The sequence below is a fragment of the Cryptomeria japonica genome, chromosome 5 (genome assembly GCF_030272615.1).
Source record: "Cryptomeria japonica chromosome 5, Sugi_1.0, whole genome shotgun sequence".
Taxonomy (NCBI): Eukaryota; Viridiplantae; Streptophyta; class Pinopsida; order Cupressales; family Cupressaceae; genus Cryptomeria; species Cryptomeria japonica.
In genome coordinates, this window is record NC_081409.1 from 895868175 (window position 1) to 895889928 (window position 21754).

General features: G+C 36.3%; 1 protein-coding gene and 1 long non-coding RNA gene across 3 annotated transcripts in view; one reads left to right on the plus strand and one right to left on the minus strand.

Moving 5' to 3' along the window:
* Nucleotides 1-651: 651 nt before the first annotated feature.
* Nucleotides 652-21754, plus strand: part of LOC131033576 (uncharacterized) — a 52690-nt gene continuing 31587 nt past the window's right edge. Inside the window, exons 1-2 of the long non-coding RNA XR_009103624.2 lie at nucleotides 652-1188; nucleotides 5449-5518. This is a non-coding gene — a long non-coding RNA (uncharacterized LOC131033576). The remainder of the gene's footprint in view (nucleotides 1189-5448; nucleotides 5519-21754) is intronic.
* Nucleotides 8114-21754, minus strand: part of LOC131033575 (chloroplast envelope quinone oxidoreductase homolog) — a 60351-nt gene continuing 46710 nt past the window's right edge. For both annotated transcript variants that reach the window (XM_057964805.2, XM_057964804.2), the window contains 2 exons: nucleotides 8979-9200; nucleotides 8114-8860 (listed from right to left, as the gene is read on the minus strand). In XM_057964805.2, coding sequence (XP_057820788.2) covers nucleotides 8387-8860; nucleotides 8979-9200 — 696 coding nt within the window. In that variant the 3' untranslated portion in view covers nucleotides 8114-8386. The remainder of the gene's footprint in view (nucleotides 8861-8978; nucleotides 9201-21754) is intronic.

Here is a 21754-nt window from a genome sequence, read left to right on the forward strand (position 1 = left end):
GATGAATCCGATGAAGATGAATAGGATCCTCTGGTGTTAAATGTTGATTCAGAGAAGCCAGCTGAGGAGACATATGATGTTGAAAAGGGTGAAGATGATGGTGAAGATGTGAGTGCAGAGGTAGCAAGAGCAAGGCAGAGAAGTCATAAAATGCAGAGTACCACACCTTAATACCTTAAATTTATTAAAATCACTAGATTTCCACAATCCATGATAGTATCTATAACTGCTTCTGGATTTGATTGTATGACTTTTTTTGCATCAATGTTTTGGATCACACTCTATGATCCATCATTAGAATGTTTAGAGAATGCTAGATGTAAAAGAAGATGATGCAAAACAAATCGAGAAGCAACTATAGATACCTTAAGTTTATGTTAAGATGGTCATAGAATATAGAGTAGCACACCATACCATTATGTTGGGTGTCGTATTGTCAAAGAAATCAATAAAGTGAGAGGACATTTCAATTGAATGCAGCATGAAGGGGAACAGTTCATCTGTTCCATTCACCATAATTATTAATTAATAAAAAAATTAAAATGCAATTATTTTTTTGTTTTCAATTAATTAAAAAAATAGGGTCAAAGGCGGGAACGAAGACAGAGTTAATGCAAAAGGAATGCATACCAAATCAAGGTATAGGTCCATTAAAGGCCTTAAATACTTTGTCAGCATTCTTCACGCCTGCGCAAAGTCCATCAAAATAGAACAAATAACAGGAAATATACAAAATGGGTTCGTTGAAAACGCTTTAGAAAGTTGGAAGCGAAGTCAATTGGGAGGAGAAGAAAGCCCAATTCCACAACCTTTGACAGCACCTCAGAGCATAAATTAATAGAGGATTTTCTTCAGAAAGGGTGTGTATGTGGAGAAGAGAGTGGAGGGAGGAATATAGTTTGATGAGGTGAGGAGGATTTACAGGAAAATGAGTTTCAGAGCTTCTTTGAGAGTGCCTTGGATGAGAATGAAGTTGGTTAGTGGTGATGGATTCCTATTTACTACAAATCTTTGGAGAAGGAGATCTACTGTAAGAGAAATGAGGTGAAATTTTATAACAAGCTCCTAGATCTTGTGCAGCAGAGGCGGGAAGGAGGCCTGGCAGACATAATATCTTGCCTTAGGGTTGATCTCATCCAAAACCTCGGGAATATGTGTAATCCACAACTTCATACGCCCAGATTACAGGTAGGGAGTGTTTGACTCAATCCTATTTGGTTTTACATTTTAAGTGTTGAATGTCTTGAAAATTTATAGCTCTTACGATTTGTCAAAATTCGTGTGATATTCAAAGGAAATTTTGTTATTGATGGATTGCCATAAATTTGCTCCAGATTTTCATGCACCTGAGAAAGAACTTGAGCATAAAAAAATCATCATTTGTAATTTATTCCCTAATTTGCATAAAATTTTAAACAATTTCTGCAAAAGTTATAAGTTACCAAAATATTCTTCTGTTTCGGGTGCATTTCCTTGCAGACCAATATGATGTGCTCTAAACAAATTGGACCTTGTCCCATTAAAAAGTATATATGAAAGTCTCAATTTAGCTGTAGCCATTTTGTGAATGTTATTATCAAGCTTTAGGTTGGGGTTCCATGGAGGAGGGCTTCCAACAAAATAGAGCTGGAGTTGCTGAGATTTTTTAGGAATATTGTAAAGCTAGCAGTTTTATGAATTTTGTATTGCACTTCAGCTTAAAAGTTTAAGCTCCTAAATTTAAGGATGTTGGTGGTCCAATGAACTTTGTAGTGCACTTCAGCCTAAGTTTTAACTCCTAAATTTAATCAAACTGGTTGTAAATAAATTTAGTTCTCCCCCTAAAATTTAGATGATTGATAAGTGGCATAAAATATTCCTAGCCCTATAAAGTAGGGGCTCCTATTTTTTAAGAAAAGTTTTCAAATAATCCCTAACAAAAAAAGATTTTTTTCATGAGACCACATCAAAAATAGAGCTTAAGCTCTCTCCATGGGACCCCTGCCTTAGATCATTGTTTGGTTTACAATCCTTTCTTAATGTTTAAGGGTGTTTAATTTTATTAAAATATTTGTGAGAATCTCATATGGCTTTATCTTTCTCATTCCATGCTATCTACTTAATCTTCCATCAAGCTTATAGCTCTTTAGCTTCAATTTCATGTCTAAAGAACATTTATTTTGTCAAAATTTATGTGGGACTCTACCATCTAGTCTCAAGCCTCGTTCACGTATGGTTTGTGTATGTGCTAATCTTTTCATGGTTGTTAATATTATACAAAAGGTGTGTTAGGTTGAGTTATGTCAACCCTTTCATTGTGGAATTGGGTTATTGTAGATTGGTTGTGAATAGTGATTTTGCATGTGATCTATGGGGATCTTCCCCAAGCCCATACATTTTTAGTAATATTTCTTTGTATTTTACTAATAATATTTATGTTTGGGTTAAGTAAAGGAGGTCGTAATGGTTAAAATAAGGGGTTATCTCCTTAGAGAATATTAGGGGGTTGGATGAGTTGTGGTTTTGTCTTATTGTATAGTTGCAACATATATGTGGTAATAGGGTGAGTGGTACCTATTGGAATTTGGTGAATCGTTCTGATGAATTTGATTTTGCATGAATCACTTATTGATTTGAGGCTTGATTCCCCTTAGAATCTATATCCTTCTAGAATGCTTGAACTAGGAAGTGTTTATACCACTCGTAGATACTAAATGGTGAGAATTGAGTTTAAAATAACTTACATTTATATTGTTGTTGTGTTTGCATATGATGGATTCATTTAGTGGTACTAGAATCACACGGTACTATATATATTTTGATGTTGTGACTTGATAGCTTTGGTAATCCATTTTGAATTTGAGGATAAAGGCTTAATATGATTACATAATTTGTATTGACCTCTTAAATATGAGAACCTTGATATGGGGTTTATCATGTGAATGAAGGATACTATAGCAATAGTTCACAATATGATTGCATACTAAACGAAAGACAATTGAAGTTCAGTTTGATTGCACTATTGAGATTCAATGAAGAGATAAACCCTATGTGATCATGCTATGCAATGTCTCTTGAGGCCCTATTGTGGACCATCAAGGTCATATTTAGTATAAATAAATTATCTAGTCTATGAACTAAACTATTATAAAAATATGGGGTTGCACCATAGGGTAAAGAAAATTAGAAGATCAAGAATATTATTATTAATACTATTGGGTTTATATTTTCATGTGTTGGTCAGATGGATATAGTGTTGCCAACTTTCTTAAGTGGGATTTTGGCATTGATTAAACTTAAAACAAGCTTATAAATACTATAATCAGGTTAGGATTGTTGGATTGATAGTGAACCCCTCAACTCCCAGAAAAAACCTACAACCTAAACACCTATCACATCTAAAGTGAAATAGTCATGAGTGTGTGTTATGCAACCTTGAGAGATTGATTGATCTAGAAAAGCATGATAATGTGTAAATTTATTGATCTAAATTAATATGAATTATGATTGGATTAATTATAATGATGAAATGAATTCTTATAATAGCAAATAACAAACCCTAGATAAAACCTCGGGTGACGATTAAGTTAAATCATGACAAGTATCATTATCCTATGACTTGAGACAACTTGACCTCAACATAGGTGTCTTAAATATAGGAAAATCACTCCTAATTTTAACTTCAGTGTAATAAAGTAACAGGGGACCTAAGTAATTAATTGATGATTAATTAATTACTAGGTGATTAACCTATTTACTCCAACACTCTCTTTTAATTAGCTTAGGGAGAAGCTAAAAACCTAATGATGAATGCAATGGATCCATGGATTGGTTCCAGCTACAAGGCCTAATGAGGTAACCACATACAAACAAATGAAATCTCTCATAATTAGAGAAAAAAAGAAAACCACATGGAAAAAATTTCATCTCTAGAAGAGAGAAAATGAAATAAATGCACTACTGAAAGAAGGAAAAGAGGACTCAATGTGTATCCCAAAGGATTGTTGGTCACATAAGTACAATGAATGTCCCATGACGGGAGAGAGAAATGAGGATATCAAACTCCCCAACAAAGAAGTAGCTCTTGTGCCGATGGTAAATGTTTGAAGATAGAACATGAGCCACTTCCTATAAACAATATTTCTCCCCTTAGGAAGAAATAGATCCATTGATGATTGGAGAAGTCATTCCCATAAGCTGAATGAATAAGGAATCCAAATCCAAATGATGTGTGCCTTTGAAAATAGTCAAATGTTCACATGTAGGAATGAGATGGTGTCAATCCAGAATCCTATGAAGATTGATGTAGAACAAGCTACAAAGACAATGATGGTGTGTTGACAATGATAATGTGGCTATTATGAAAGAGGAGATAAATGTCCTCAAAATAATCCTCCAAATCTGCAATTTGATATTCCACAAGCAAAGATGATATGTCTTCAAGATATGAATCTCAAGTAGCCATATCTAGAAGATGGATATTGTGTAAAAAAAATTAAAAACAATTTTTTTTGTAGAAAATATAAATGGCGATATGAGGCTTGTGTGACGTCGTATGATCATACAAATTCATACGCTTGCACAAACTATTGTGCATAGATTCCTACCACCTTAAAACATTGTTTTTTTTCTATTGTTCCAATTTAGACGTTTAGACAAGTAATTCTTAGGTTTTTGGATAGAAAGTCACATATTTGGTGCTTTGGTACTACGTTGGAGTTGATAGTGAACTCCACATATCCCAAAAATCACTTGCAACTAGTGCACCTATCACATCTAAAAAGAAAGAGTTTTGATTGTGTGATACGCAACCTTGAGAGTTGATTGATCCAAGAAAGCATGATGATATGCCTATATTGATTGATATAAATAACTTGGATTATGCTTGGATTATTCCAATGCTGAAATGAATGCTTATAAAAGCCAATAACAAACCCTTGATGAGACACTAGGTGGGGATTAAGTTAGATCATGACAAGTGTCCTCATCCTATCACTTGAGACAACATCACCAAAATATACACATCTTAAATATAAGAAAAACACTCTTAAATTTAACTTACGTGTAATAAAGTAAAAAGGGATCTAAGTAAATAACTGATGATTAATTAATTACTAAGTAACTAACATATTTTCTCTAACAAGGATTGTTTGACAACCTTTTATGTAGACATGTTTGAATATACATGCTTGGAGAAATGTATATTGGGTAATATTATTTTTGACAAAACTTGCTAACTCTTATTCTCCACATAATAGAATCTTAATGTGAATAGAACCTTGGTGAATTTGGAAAGAAAAAGAATATAATTTGCTAACTGTTAACTCTCCTTTGGGTGGAAAATAATATCACACTCATTATTTAGATGAGATGTTTTTTATGTAGGAATTCCATGTGCACGTTCTTTTATAGAAACTTTGTGAGGAGAAGTACATGTGACTTTGATCCCATTTGGATGTGTGTATGCAGGTAGTTCTTGGACGAGGATGCTCTTGTGACCTCAATATCAGAGAGTGGTTTAGCAAGGGATAACTCCAAGGTTTGAGATTCCTAACCTGTTTGACCTTCCCTCTTTTGTAGTCTTCAACTTAAAGTTGAAATGGGTATTCCATGTTAAGGAATGAGTTAAAAAAAAACCTAATAACTTGAATCTGATACATACTATGCTTATGAGTAGTAACTTGAATGAAGTGAATGAATTTGACTCCTTTATAGTCAGTATTTGTCTATGTACCTATCGAGTAAAGACCATCTCATATTGGTTCAATGTGATTCTTATGTGTTTGTGAAATTTATTTTTAAACTTATAAGACTGTATAAACTCTTGAATCTATTAATCGTGATATACTTATATAGAATCACTTGATCAGTATTATGAATCACGTTATATGTGAACCCCACAAGTGTGAACCTCTAGGGTGTTTGAGTAGTGACATATAGTCATTGGACTATGCCAATGATTGATGCTTGGGCTAATGCAAAGAATTAGCCAACACTTATAGCACAAGGGTGATCGATGCCAAGTGCTACCTAAATTGTGAAGAAGATAGTTGACAAATCATGAAGGTCACAAAGTGATATATGTCAAAACTACTTCCTAGGTGGATAGATTTGCCATTGATGACCTATAGACAATTGGACTTGAAATCCACCAAGCTGGATAGGTTTACTACTTACAAAATTCTTGCTTATGCCTATAAGACCTTTGGAATGGAGGTTGAACCCACGTAATATGGCATACACTAAATCCTCTTCTCAATCATCTAATGGTGTTGCAAGTAGTATGGGATGCTTGTCATATCAGGATTGATGCAAAATACTAGGGAAAGGATGGAGCCATGGTATAGTATGCAAAGCACTAACATTCCTTTTATGTCTGGAATGTACTAAAGGGATAAGTGTTTGTTAGTCCTTATGGATGTGTTAAGACACTCATTGTGTATATGTCCTCGGGTTATGTGTGTGATGTGAGGGACTCCCTTATCAATATTGGCATCAAATAGCATGGGTTTCTTGATTGTCAATATAGATGGTAGTGAATTGAGAAAAGGATGGGACCTATGGTTCGCTATAGGATGCACCGACATTCCTTTTCAAGTGATACCTACTTATGGGCTTGTGTGATTGTGAATCGGGTAGTGGGATGATGCATGCAGTAGGTTGCATCCATTTCCACTTACTAGTTGTTCTTTATGCAAACATGTGATATATTGATGTATTATATGGATTGTTCACACTAAATATATGTGATGTATCACTATAACTTGTGACGTGCATATGAGTTTATCACTATTGTACTTTTGATGTGTATCAGTAACCCACCTTGTGTATATGTGATGTAAGCTCAAGATATCACTTTGTGTTATCTTAAAATTATGGAATGATATGACCCCTATGTGTAATTGTGTATGTTTCTACACTAATTATTGGCATTGATTGGTATGAAACCATCATTTGATGGCAATTTATTATCATTATTGCAATTGGATTAAACTAAAAGCTTACGCTTAATTAATAGTCAAGATTTAAATAAAGATCACATATCTCATACAAAAATAGAGAATAAAACCCCTTTAACATTGGAGTATGAACTAATAAGGCTCTAATTCCCCAAAGGGGATAGGATACATAGACGGCATCATCATGCATAAACTCTCAAGATTTACGTCTAAGTCTAGAGAGGACCCTAACTGTGGATGCTTAAGTGTCCATATAAATGGTGAAGTTGAGTTGTTGCCATTGTGTTGAATGGAGACGTTTTGAAATCCACTTCTAATTTAGATGGATGTTGCTTGGTTGGTTAAGTTGGTGGTTGTATGAATTGAATTGGAAAAAAATTGTAGCGATCCAGGGGCAAATTTTACACTTCTCACTGGAAGATTTTGTACTTACGTTCAATGGCTTGTACTAAATGTCAACACGCTAATTTGTATTCTAATTTCAGCTAGGTATTAAATTGTTAATATAGGAATCTTTTTTAACTTGATAGAAGACAACATTTGAAGGCATGGATTTTATTGCACAAATTTAACCTTTATTAAACAAAAAAGAAATGAAAAAAATACTCCGCATTCATTGGCCTTATTAAAGTAATAATTAAAATGAATGAAAAATAGATTGAAAACTTCAAATTGTCACTTCATCCAATATAGGCCACTATTCTTTTTAAATATGAATATTAACAGATGGTAAACTTTAGAAAAAGAAAAATACAATCATATGATTGGTTGGTTGACTTTATTTCAAACATAATACAGATTGCAATAGAAGCCAGCTATAATATTAATATTATAAATGCGGAAAATTTAAATAGCCAGCTATGAATGGGGAAAACAAGTAATTAAAAGAATTCACTGCTACTTCAATGTCTTAATAGTAAATATACAAGTACACAAATAGTTAAAAAAAACATAAGATTTAATATTTAAAGACTGATCTCTGGTATGGTTTACTACCAGCATTTAAAATTCCGATGAAAAAAAAATATATTGTACAAATATGGTTTAACAGAGCATTCTAGTGGAAAAAGACAGTAACTCAAGGACCATACAGCAGAGAGTGAAAACCAGCAAACTTGCAATCCGCCAAGGTGGAAACATGAAAATTATCAATCACATGCAAAGCAAAATACATATTAACAATTAACAAAGCTTAAACATTAAAATGTTAAAGATGCTCACGAAATCCAGATTACATAGAATACTCAGAAGTGCGGAGAAATTCAGTAATATTTACAAATAACGGTAATATAACTGAGCACAACTTGCAAATCAAGTAGTACTACAAACTTAACTTTTCTTGTCAATTATTTTATAAACAAATCTACACAATTCTTATGTACTTTTAATGAAGGTAATAAAAACATTATACGGATCTGTACAAGTGAACAGCTAACAGATCCCAATAACTACTCTTCAAATGTTACCACTATCTTTCCTGTGGCATGACCATCCATTATCTTTGCCCATGCATCCTCTGCCTTATGTAGGGGGTACTTTGAGTCGATAATAGTTTTTATCTTTCCCTCCTTCACCAAGTTAGCCATGTATGCCAAGTCATTACCATTTGGTGACGCCAAGAATGGCACAATTTGCTGGCTGCATAGAGTCAGTTTTTTTGTAAAAAAGGTAGTGAATGTCATGAAATTGGGAGTAATGTCTATCACTTTGCCATTAGGACTAAGATGTGGTTGGAATGTGGACCATGGCAAATGGGAAGCACAGTGAATCACAGCATCATACTTGCGCCCTGATGGACTCTTCAAAGCAGCACCTTCTGGTGTTTTGTAGTCTAAAACTTCATCAGCTCCTAAGTCTTTAACAAGGTTTATATTTCGAGCTCCACATGTAGCAGTAACATGTGCTCCGCCAAGTTTTGCTATCTGAATGTCAAATGTGCATGTAATATCTTTTAGCTCTGTATAAAATTGGATTCAACTTAATTCATGTATAATAAACTATAAAGTATGCTGAACCATTGCTTAAAACAAAGAATATTACCTGGACAGCATATTGTCCAACCCCACCTGAAGCTGCTGTGATAAGCAGATTAACTTCCTTTCCTGTACCATCCAGTTTAACACCTGCAGAATCCCGAATTGATTGCAATGCAGTGAGACCAGCTATAGGCAGGCTAGCACCACTTTCAGCAGAAACCTCTGGAGGTCTTTTCATAGTGGTCTTAGCAGGTGCAACAGCATACTCAGCAAGGCCACCTCCATTCTGCCATAGGCCCATAAAATATCAATAAAAAATCTTCACTGGAAAGCTCACTTAGTATTTGTCACAGCTAAAGGAAAAAAAGAAAAAGAAAAAAACAAACTATAATGAAGCAATTAAAAAAATATCTTTTTGGCATTTTGCTGTGTCACTTTTCTCTACAAACAGGGCCATGTGCAAAATTCATTTTGTTGGTGTTTCTGACAAGCCACAATCTTAGTCATAGCAAATCCATCCTCTGTTCATCAGTGCATCACTAATACATGAGGTATTAAAGCCGAGCAGAGAAATTAGCTCATTTTCATAATCCAAGGACACGCTACAAACACAATACAACCGAGCTTGGTTCTGGCATGAAAATAAAACCCTGAAAAGTTTATGTAAACAAAATTACAGAGCAATTGTTTCTTTTCTGAACTATCATTTAAGCTACACCATCACACCATAGCCACAAAAAAGAGTATTCTGTTACCTCTCCTCAAAATTTAGCAGGCTGTGAAAAATGTATTATTATGACAGATGCCTAATTTCAAATGTCTGTAACTTATAATAGAAATCAGATAGGATAAGAATTTTCAAAACAATACACATCAAACAAACATAATCATATATATTGAAAACTGCAGCACACTATTAGAGCAATTATGGAGTAATACAAACTAGTAAGTAGAAGCTTTAGATCAGTGCTAATTGAATACAGATAAGACAATGTGGAAAGCATAAATACAGTAGTCTCTAGTAAGATATTGAAAATGGCCAAAGAAATTCAAACCCACATACAAGGTCTTTAACAAAAGACTATTCAAGCTTTCTAATTAAAATTATCATCGTAATAAGGAGGAATTAAAATTACAATAAATCTTACGCAGCATTAGAATCAACAATTGTACAAAACCTAACAAACAAGAGAATTGAATATCTAGCAGAACAATTCAATTAGGATAAAGAATGGCTGAGTGAAGGATGAAACATTTTGCACCTGGGTGGAAGTCAACATACCAATCTACAGATTTCAATAGACATCTACATGATATCAAACAATCTCTTCCAAAAAATTTGGTGGCTTGAAACACAAGGCATGAAAAATTACGCCCAAAATTCCTTACAGCATTCCAAAGAAATTGCAAACAAATTCAAAAAAGTTCTTACAAAAATGAAATATTAAAGGGCATTTTAGCTGCTGTATGTTACAGGCCAATCAATAGCTCATCTTAGAAATCAATAGCTTGCAAAGGAAGAAGAAAATGAAATATCCCCAAATAGGGGTGCTATAAAAAATACAAAAAATTCTGCAAACTAGGGCAAAACTGACAAAAGAAAACACCTCTACAAACTAGGGCACAAATCTGGAAATTTATTTGCATGTAAATATGTTTATTTCAAACCCAGAATTCTGATCAGATTTCAGATCTGATTTGTGCAGCTAAAAATATAGATATTAGATTATTTCTGAGCTTAGGAAAATACAATAAAACCCTCATTACTGCCCAGAATTTTCAGAAATGAAATACATTGAATTTCCTTCAACTTCTGAGGAAAAAGTAGAGATAAATATGCAGATTTCAATACCAAAAATACCTCGAGTGGTTCAGAATGATTTCAAAACCCTAGCTGGCCCTCAAAGAGACTCTAGGCTCCCCAAAATGGTCAATGTTGGGTCTGTTTTATGTGCTCCTCAATAGCTGTCCACAAAGTACTCAGAAATTGATGGTTTGCAGCTGTAGATGATTCCAGATCTGAGTCTTCAGCACTGAGTTTGTCCTCCAATTTGGTCTCCAACCTGATCTGTACTTGCAGCTCTGAATGATAGTGAGCTAGGACTTTCACAAACCTGAGATTATTCCGCCGAAACACACTCTTCTTCCTAGGGTGAGCCCATGTGTCACACCGAAAACAGGGATACTCAAGGTTTTACCTCCTTAAGCCAAGTTGCTGTAGCAATACTCAGAATAATTCATCACATAATGCCCTAAAAAATGAGCCCTTAGGGTGATTTATAACAACTTCTAAACAGATGAATCAATCTCCACCCTTGATAACCTCTTAATCCAAGGCTCCAAAATAAAAACCTAAAATGTGCACCAGCACTGAGTTTGTCCTCCAATTTGGTCTCCAACCTGATCTGTACTTGCAGCTCTGAATGATAGTGAGCTAGGGCTTTCACAAACCTGAGGTTATTCCGCCGAAACACACTCTTCTTCCTAGGGTGAGACCATGTGTCACACTGAAAACAGGGATACTCAAGGTTTTACCTCCTTAAGCCAAGTTGCTGTAGCAATACTCAGAATAATTCATCACATAATGCCCTAAAAAATGAGCCCTTAGGGTGATTTATAACAACTTCTAAACAGATGAATCAATCTCCACCCTTGATAACCTCTTGTTGGTGTAAATAAATATTCATTTTGGATATTATTACACTTACTTAAGTTTACTTAGGTACATGCATTTCATAGTAGTTTGGGTATGAGACACTTGGGTGTTTGTGCCACATTGGGATAGTGTGTGTAGGAGAATTTCCACCTTTTATGGTGTGATCTTGTTGTTACACTCCACATTCAGTGGGTGATCCACCTCATGTGGAATATTATATTGTTTCTTCTACCTACCCACACCTTTCTCCTACCTACCCCTAGTATTTCTTACCTACCCTTGTTTCTCATTGAGCCACATGTCATAATTGTGTACTCGTACATCCATATGGCCTTGCCTATATAAGCAGGCCTATATTCATTGTATTGGAGAATCCAGTTGATCATTTTGCATATTGATGAGAATACAGTTTGTTCTTGTCATTCTATTTTATTCTCTCTTATTTGTGCTTTCCATTGCCTCTTGATCTTGGCAAAATCTCACATGGTATCAGAGCTGGTCCATGTCTCACATGGTATCAGAGCCATTAGAGTGCCATTGGTTTGCCAATTGAGAGAATTTTGGGGTTTGCATTTTGGAGCTTTCTATTGCAGGTTATTATTGGAGCTTGTTGGGTCAGATCTGAGGTCATCATTGGATTGAGGAGGTTTGAAAAAGTAAGAAAGAATCGCCTTTTATTTCATCCAAATCCGACATCCGAGGCCAAATCTAGAGCCGTTTGAAGGTGGAGGGTGGTGACTTGTCCCGACAGCGATCTGCAATTTTGGAGCATTTTTGGTCAAATCCGTCATCGTCATTGCACTCAGAAGGCCCAAAAACCCCAAGATCGACTGTCAATTCGTCGAAATCGGCCTCCGTCACCCCGAGTTGAAAAAATCTCCCCTCCCAGCCCGCTGTACGGACTTGCAAGTATAGGTCTGAAATTTTTTTAATTTTTTCCGTTTAATTATTTTCGGAAATTACAAATAAATTTTTTTTTATTAAATTTGTGAAGTGGGGGGTGCATTTTTTTGTTTTTTCGTTTTTCAAAAAAGGGGGGGCGAAGTTTTTTGGGGGTCACCGTAGTACTGTGGCCCATAGTACCTGCGGGTAATTGCAAGCACTGCGACCCCGCAGTGTACCTGCGGGTAACCACAGTCACTGCGGCCTCGCAGTGTACCTGCGGTGGTACCGCAGTTGTCTGCGGGCCCCTCCCCGTATGGGGGGGGTAAATTTTTTTTAATAAATAAAAAAAAATTCACTTTTTCTTATTTGTTTAAAAAATAAGTTTTTTTAATAATTAAAAAAATAAACTTTTTAAAAAGTTTTTAATCTTTAATAAATTTTTATTAAAGTTTTTTTTAATATCATTTTTTTTATCAAAAAAAAATGACTATCACCTTTTTTGGTTTTTTTAATTTTTTAGTAAAGTTTTTTTTGCATGGCATAATAATTGTTTTTATTTAGATTTTTAAAATCTTTTAAAAACACAATCATCATTTAATAAGTCAAATTGGGAGCACTTTTTTTTGTCACTTCACACTTGTCTTGCAGTGCTTCCAATCGGCAGTCAAGGGGGGGGTTGATTTGCTCCTTTATATCTCTTGGCCACATCCCAATCGAAGGCTTCTTTTTCTGCAATATTCTACAGGGCTTCTTGGTGGCATCATCTTCATGTTTCTAGATTTGCACTATCATGTTGTATGCTCTTGCATGAGCAATGTTGTACTCGCACTATCATAAAGTGCCACACCTCTTTGTATCTTGTCATTGTTAACATATTTGATGTAATCTTCTTGTACACGTAGATTAGGAATATCTTGTGAGACTTGGTGCATGGCTCTAGTTGAGACTTAGATTGTACACATTTGTGCATGGTTCCTGTGAGACTTGGATTGTACTGGTATTTCTGCTATTTCTGAGTATCCAAATGATGCTCACAGCAGGTTGTCTCCATGCCTGATCTTCTTTTTGTTGCAGCGAGTGATTCATCGTCATCGACTTGGTACCTGGTTTTGTCACACTTTGACATTATTGGTGCAGCATTGGCTCTCTTTCTTCCTTATGGGGAGGTATTTTGGTCATCATCATTGGACCATCTTTGCAGGAGATTCGACATTGAGGGGGGGCTTCATGGTCTCTTCTTCTCTCTTATGGGGGGGACATAGTTTTGTTCTTCTCATTCATCATTGAGAGCATTGTGTGCTTTCATCATCTCTCTTTTGGGGGAGGGTTTTTTCCCATTGGGTTTTTCTCTCTTTCCCCGCTTTATGGGAGATTGCATTTGCATTTGTACATGGGTACCTATCATGGCCTCGTAGCCAGGACCCATCTTGCATTGCTTAGTTGCATTGTTGACTTGAGTCTCCATTCCCCTAAGTTGCACTTAAGGGGGGGTGTTGGTGTAAATAAATATTCATTTTGGATATTATTACACTTTTACTTAGGTACATGCATTTCATAGTAGTTTGGGTATGAGACACTTGGGTGTTTGTGCCACATTGGGATAGTGTGTGTAGGAGAGTTTCCACCTTTTATGGTGTGATCTTGTTGTTACACTCCACATTCAGTAGGTGATCCACCTCATATGGAATATTATATTGTTTCTCCTACCTACCCACACTTTTCTCCTACCTACCCCTAGTATTTCTTACCTATCCTTGTTTCTCATTGAGCCACATGTCATAATTCTGAGACATGGACCAGCTCTGATACCATGTGAGATTTTGCCAAGATCAAGAGGCAATGGAAAGCACAAATAAGAGAGAATAAAATAGAATGACAAGAACAAACTATATTCTCATCAATATGCAAAATGATCAACTAGATTCTCCAATACAATGAATATAGGCCTGCTTATATAGGCAAGGCCATATGGATGTACGAGCACACAATTATGACATGTGGCTCAATGAGAAACAAGGGTAGGTAAGAAATACTAGGGGTAGGTAGGAAAAAGGTGTGGGTAGGTAGGAGAAACAATATAATATTCCACATGAGGTGGATCACCACTGAATGTGGAGTGTAACAACAAGATCACACCATAAAAGGTGGAAATTCTCCTACACACAATCCCAATGTGGCACAAACACCCAAGTGTCTCATACCCAAACTACTATGAAATGCATGTACCTAAGTAAACTTAAGTAAGTGTAATAATATCCAAAATGAATATTTATTTACACCAACACCTCTTAATCCAAGGCTCCAAAATAAAAACCTAAAATGTGCACCAATAAGAACTCTTGAAGCTGGGACCCACCTTGGCTTTTGTCACATGTTTTAATTAAGTCACTTAAGTACATAAAAGGGGGACAACTTAAGTCCCTTGGCTAGGCATCACTTAAAATTGCCTAAAAAGACATGCCCAAATTAAAATAACTTAAATTCACTTAAAAATAACTTAAGTTCACTTAAGTTGCATCAATAGACGTGCACTCAACTTAAACTTAGAAATTAGAACAAGCCAAGGACTCCATATTTTACCCAATGACGCTTTATGTCCTCTTCCTCTTGGGTAATCCAAGGAAAGGACAGCCAAACTGTTGTTAAGCATTTTGATTTGAGTTGGGGACAATACAGAAAAACTTCCAAAGAACGATAACAAAGTATCATGTCGGAGCCAGCCAATGGAGGATTGATTGAACTCATTCCAAAGGGCTTCGAAGAGAGTGGATAAGTGGTTGGCAGCCTATTTCCCTCCTAAAGTTTCCTATTAATTTTTAGTAAAAACCCTTGCTAGAAGGATTAAAAGATTGGTGGTACAAATAGTCCGAAGAGAGTATACAGGCTTTATAAAAGGCGGGTATGCAATGGGCAAAAGAATTTGGGAAAAACATAAAGCTTATGATAGGATAGAGTGGGATTTCATTTTAAATATGCTGGATTGGTTGAGTTTTGGCTCATTTTTCCACAAAGCACTGGAGACTTTGTTTTCACATGCTTCTGCAAGGATTAATGTGAATGGCATTCCTTCAGCACCTATCCAATTACTACAATCCGTTAAGAAGGGATATCCCTTAGCCCCCTATTTCTATGTCATTGCTGCTAATGCCCTTGGTCATTTACTGGAAGCAGCAATAATTCAGGAACAAACTAGAGGCATTTTTTCACCAAACAGCAGCCAACTCCTTAATGTTCACTTTGCCCATGATTCAGCTCTAGCTCTTGAGCTTACTCAACAATCTGTTGAAGGTACAAGGCATTGTTTAGAGGCTTTTGCTGAGGCTGCTGGTGCAGTTATAAATGAAGAAAAATATAAGTTTTGCTCATTGGCCAAGATGACCACTTCAAAGAATAAGGGTTGCATGTCAGATACTCTCTAGTTTTCTCCATTAGCAGTTTAAGGGCCCATGGAATGCTTGGGATTTCTCTGCATGTCCTATGTGAACCTTCCATCACAATTTAGCCTATTTGGGCTTCAGCCTTTCTTTGTAGGCAGAAGACTGGAAAGGGCTTCTTCTAGAGAAGCAGCATTAATTCAGGAACAAACTAGAGGCATTTTTTTACCAAACAGCAGCCAACTCCTTAATGTTCACTTTGCCAATGATTCAGCTCTAGCTCTTGAGCTTACTCAACAAACTATTTCAAACTTAATACAGATTGCAATAGAAGCCAGCTATAATATTAATATTATAAATGCGGAAAATTTAAATAGCCAGCTATGAATGCGGAAAATAAGTAATTAAAAGAATTCACTGCTACTTCAATGTCTTAATAGTAAATATACAAGTACACAAATAGTTAACAAAAACATAAGACTTAATATTTAAAGACTGATCTCTGGTATGGTTTACTACCAGCATTTAAAATTCCGATGAAAAAAATATATATTGTACAAATATGATTTAACAGAGCATTCTAGTGGAAAAAGGCAGTAACTCAAGGGCCATACAGCAGAGAGTGAAAACCAGCAAACTTGCAATCCGCCAAGGTGGAAACATGAAAATTATCAATCACATGCAAAGCAAATTACATATTAACAATTAACAAAGCTTAAACATTAAAATGTTAAAGATGCTCACGAAATCCAGATTACATAGAATACTCAGAAGTGCGGAGAAATTCAGTAATATTTACAAATGACGGTAATATAACTGAGCACAACTTGCAAATCAAGTAGTACTACCAACTTAACTTTTCTTGTCAATTATTTTATAAACAAATCTACACAATTCTTATGTACTTTTAATGAAGGTAATAAAAGGAAAAAAAGTTAAAGGCAATGAGCAAAATATTTTGATCAACTCCTCAATCCATAATACTCAGCTCAGAATGGAATATTATCCACATAGCTTAGAATAACACAGTTAGGCTGAAATGCAAGAGGTAAGAATTCAATACTGCAATAGAATGAACATCAATAGAGAACACAATTCCGAAGAGCCAGTCTAAGCCACAAAACATTGTATAAGATGGTTCAAATATACTTGGCCTTCAAATTCAGAGATTATGCAGATGTAACAAAGAACTACTAAAGCTAATATAATTGTTATTGAATAAAAAAAAAAGGATTCTAAATATAGATCCGGAGGCTCTATCTCTACAAATTTACATAAGCACTCAATACATCAAAGCAAGCCATATATCAAAGTTGGCTCACTGCTACCCACTGGTGTGGCATCAAAATTTTACAATTAGTTGTCTAGATAATTCCCTTAAGCCTAAAATGGATAAAATTCTTCTCTATCTAAATTAATTATTGCTTGCCTTGAAAGTGATTTTCTAATTTTAGCAAATATCCTTGTACGTAATTACAAATGATTTATCAATGTTTTGGGCACCGACTTGTATTTCTGTTGCAAATTCCCCCCTAGGTATATGTTGATGTGTTTTTTATGCACATAGCATTTCAGAATAAAATACCAAGGTAATCTACCCTCTCTTGAACAAAATCACCTCAGATGCTAAGAATGAGATCAACTAAAATGATTCCAAGGTTTCTACATGTCAGATCTTGACGAGTGGGTAACTCAATGGTCGATGTGAATTGCTATGTTCACTTGGGGACTTATGCAAATGTTTGGATTATCATGAATGATGCGGAATAGGTGTGCTGACAACTTAAGATTTATCAATATGGCTCTGGATTTACTTCTTACTAAAAAAAGGGCAAAAGGAATAGGGTTTAGGAAATCTATTCTAAGCCTAGGAATGTAGGAAATGATGAATGGATCTAGTGGAATCAAACCAGGCAAGGTCTCACAATCAAGTATTGACACAAGCTTAGTGCAATCGTCTAAGGTATACTTAAAGATTTTCAGGCTATCACCATCAAACGTTGACACCATCCAAGTTGATGCTTGTCAAGGGACGCGTAATAGTTGAAGTTAAGCTTACTTAAATTTCCAGTTGACCACACAAGGCGCTCTTACCAACGGCAAGAGGCTAGTGGTATGGATTAAGGATTCCACACAAATAAATTCAACAAAACTTCCACTCAATCTAACATACATGAAAATAAATTCTAATCTAACTTTGAGGAATTGAGAACCATGAATGCAAATACAACACTTGAAGAGCAAAATCACCAACAATTGAACAATGATTATGATTCAAACAGCTGCAACATATACCAACAATTCTACAAAAACTCTCTTACAAATGAGAGACAAGGTGGCATATATAGAGTCTCTTACAAAATGGATGGCCAAGATTGATCCAAGATCAACGGTTGAGATCATGCCAACAAAACCCTAGAATTGCCCTAATTAGGGTTTACATAAAAAATGGTGCCACCAACATATGGCCCAATGAAAAGATACCTAGTCATCAAATAGGGAATCTTCTAGAAGATTCCTCTCTGCATCTCTCTCTCTCCTAGCATACTCCAAGAATCTAGCCAATAGTGAATCTAACTCCATGGAAATGCTAGGTAAGGTATCTTGCTGTAAATCAATCACGTCTAGTGAATCCGAGCAAGCATCCAAAATGTTCTCCCATTCTGGCATGAGCTTCTACGAACTATGAACATGAATCAACAAAGAGACCAAGTCGTCTATCTGAATCTTCTTCAAAGAGTCCAACTGGCAAAAATACATAAATTTCATGTCTCTTAATTTGGCTAAGTGTAAACCACTAGCATCACTAACATCAACACCCAATAATTCCTCAATCGAGGCAAGGATCTTCATCTGAACGTCCTCAATTAATCCCTCCATCTCCATACAACTTGACTGGGCGTTCTCATAAGTTGATTTCTTCACGGCTAATGAACGATACCAGCCATGGAAATCGTATGTCTCCACTGTGCACAATGTTCTTGCTGACCAAGGTGGAATTAGGAATCTTCTTCAAAGCCTGGAGGCGCGAAATAGTCTTGTCTTGAATAGGTCGGAATTTTTTCCAAACTCCCTCCAAATACGGGATTTTGAATACGAGCCCTGTTGTCCTATCATATGCATGGACAAACTGAGTAAGGAAATCATCTGCCTACTTTCTTGTATTCTCAATCCACTTTTCCACTTCTGAGAGTGTACCTCTCGATGCCTCATAGTGTGAATGCATTCCATGGTCAATTGCAATAGGGGAAATAAGGGTGGATTCTTCATGCCTTATCCCTGCAATATACTCTTTAAGTCTGATATTCTCTTCTCTGTACCTTTCTTTTTCCGCAATCTCTCTGTCTAACCTTGCATCGATTGCCTTGAGGTTTTCACCAACCTCCTAAAATTCTTGCTTTTTGGATGTACGACCAGGGGCAATTGAAGTGATTTGGAAATCCATAGGAGTAGCAATGTTCATTGTCACGCTTGCAATAGGAACAACAATCTGCGCAATCCGCATTCCTGTCTCATCTTTAGCTACATGCGACAAAATCTCCGCTCTCTTGGGTTCTTTCTCCTCAACACTCCTAGCTAGGTAGTCATCAATGTCGTCAATAAGCTGTACCTCTATCATTTTCTTACTTTTCTCCATACTTCTCATCAGCCACTCAGGAATAGCGGCCATCTCCATACCATCATCAAGACATATTTATCGATCAAGTCCTCTCAATGCCGAGATAACATCATCATTATCATCAAGATTATTCTTGGTCCAATCATATACATCATTTCCCAAACTAACTTAAAAAAGGACAGTAGGGGATCCCAGTTGATCATCATTATCATTCGAAAGTGCAGATGTCGCTGTGGCATGAAATTCCCAAGTATTCCTTGGTAGTATCACTGTGTTGGAACACTGCCGAGTCTCCTTGTTCTGTTCTGTTACTTCAATCACTTCGATTGATGAGACGCTAAGAGGTGGTAAAGGAATGATAAGTGGAGGAATGATAGTCTTTTGTTTCTTCTTCACCTCCTCAATCGTCTTCCCTTTGGCCTTGACTTCCCTTGGCGTGTTCTTCCTTCTCTTGGGAGCTTGATGTTAGGGTTTCAAGCAGATCCGAAGCAAATATGAACTAACAATTATATGCAGATTTAAATACAAAAGATAAAGAAATAAAACAGGACACAGATAACACAGAGATTTAACGTGGTTCACCCAGAATGGGTTACGTCCACCATACACAGTCGTCCAATCTTTCTTATTATCCAGCAAAAACAGTACATCAACCTTACAATGCCTTAAGAATCCCAACCGCTTATAACATGCATTTTAAGGGCAAAAACAAAGTCGGCCTTTTTAGAGTTCTATTACAATGTCGGTTTTCATCAACAAAAAAAAATACCCAAAAAAAATTCTCACATATACTCGGCAAGGATACGTGCTGAGTGTACAGTATTTTGCTGATCAGTCGCCACATTTCAACACTTGACTCTCTTCGTCTGCATGAATCCTGACGTCACTGATAGTCCTCTAATCATCCTCGAAAGTAGACTCTTCCGGCTTCATCCTTTCATAAGTGAAGGAAACACTCATATCAACTAACTTATTCATCTATATATCTACCCATGTATGGGAGAAACTCAAGACCTCTCTCATCAATATATTCAGGTCAATCTCTTCTGACTCTGACCAATTAGGCAATAGGATTGCCTTCTTCATTTCACTCTCATATTGTGGATGCGTATGATCTCTATCATCTAATACTTGATCAAGAATGAGGAAAAGTCCACACTTCCTCATAAAATCTACTGACATTTTGGACCACATTCTTCTCTTCACTGCTTGCTCGTCCATCAGGTTGGCCCAATAATCCTCTGTCAACTTTGTGAATGAACTTCTCTCCTCTGATCCTTCCTACTTTCTTGTCTGGATCGAGTCTTTCTCTTTTCTTGTATGTAGCAAATCGATAGAATGCAAGCTCCTCACTTGCAGCGCTAGTGGTTATGGCAGACTAACAAACCTCTGACGTCTTCTCAACTGAAATAAGGAATGTCATGCATGTCCTGGTGCTTCTCTCTCTGAATGACATCGAACTCTAGAAGTTGTCTCACCACTTCCAACAAGATCATTCTGTCAGTCAGATACCTAGGAAGTCTGTAGAGTTCAGATTGAAACCCATGAATCCTAAGGTACGTGAAAGTGGGAAACTGAATATACCACGATCCAGATTTTTCTATTAATTTTGTTGCCTCCTTGGACAATCTTCTGTGGATTCCACCCTGCAGCATCCGTGTGATATACATAGTGAATGAATCATTCACTCTCTTATAGTCTTCAATTCTATACATGCTCAGCTGGGGGTAACATTCATGACTCCTGAATTGTCCTTGCCCATTCCCGACTTCACCTTTGCATGTTAATCCTTTGTATGAAACAAATCATGCAAGCAGGTATACCAGGTAGGAAGTCATGGCGAATGACTTGGACCGCTCTACATTCCTTAGCTGAAAGTCCAGATTGTCACTTATAATCTTAAACCAATTTACTAATGTTCCTCTAAGACAATCCTGGATGAAGTAGAACATCCATCCATCGAATATTGCTCCCTGTGGCATCTTCATCACTCTGTTGAGTAGGAATATCAAATCACTATACTCCTCCTTGAAGTCTACGCACATGAGTGTCTTGGGAGCCTTGGAATGATAAGACCTAGGCTCAATCATCCACTCTTTGTTTATCAAATTCTTGCATACACGCATCTTCTTCGTGTATCCTTCTTCATATTCATCCTTGGTCACATCCTTAATGTTTGTTCCGCGTGGAATCCCGAACACCTCTGCAATATCATCCTCAACAAGGTAGGCAATGACAACGCCCTTAGGAGTTTTGATCATTCGCGTGAGTGGATCATAACATCGTGCACACTCCAGGATAAGCTC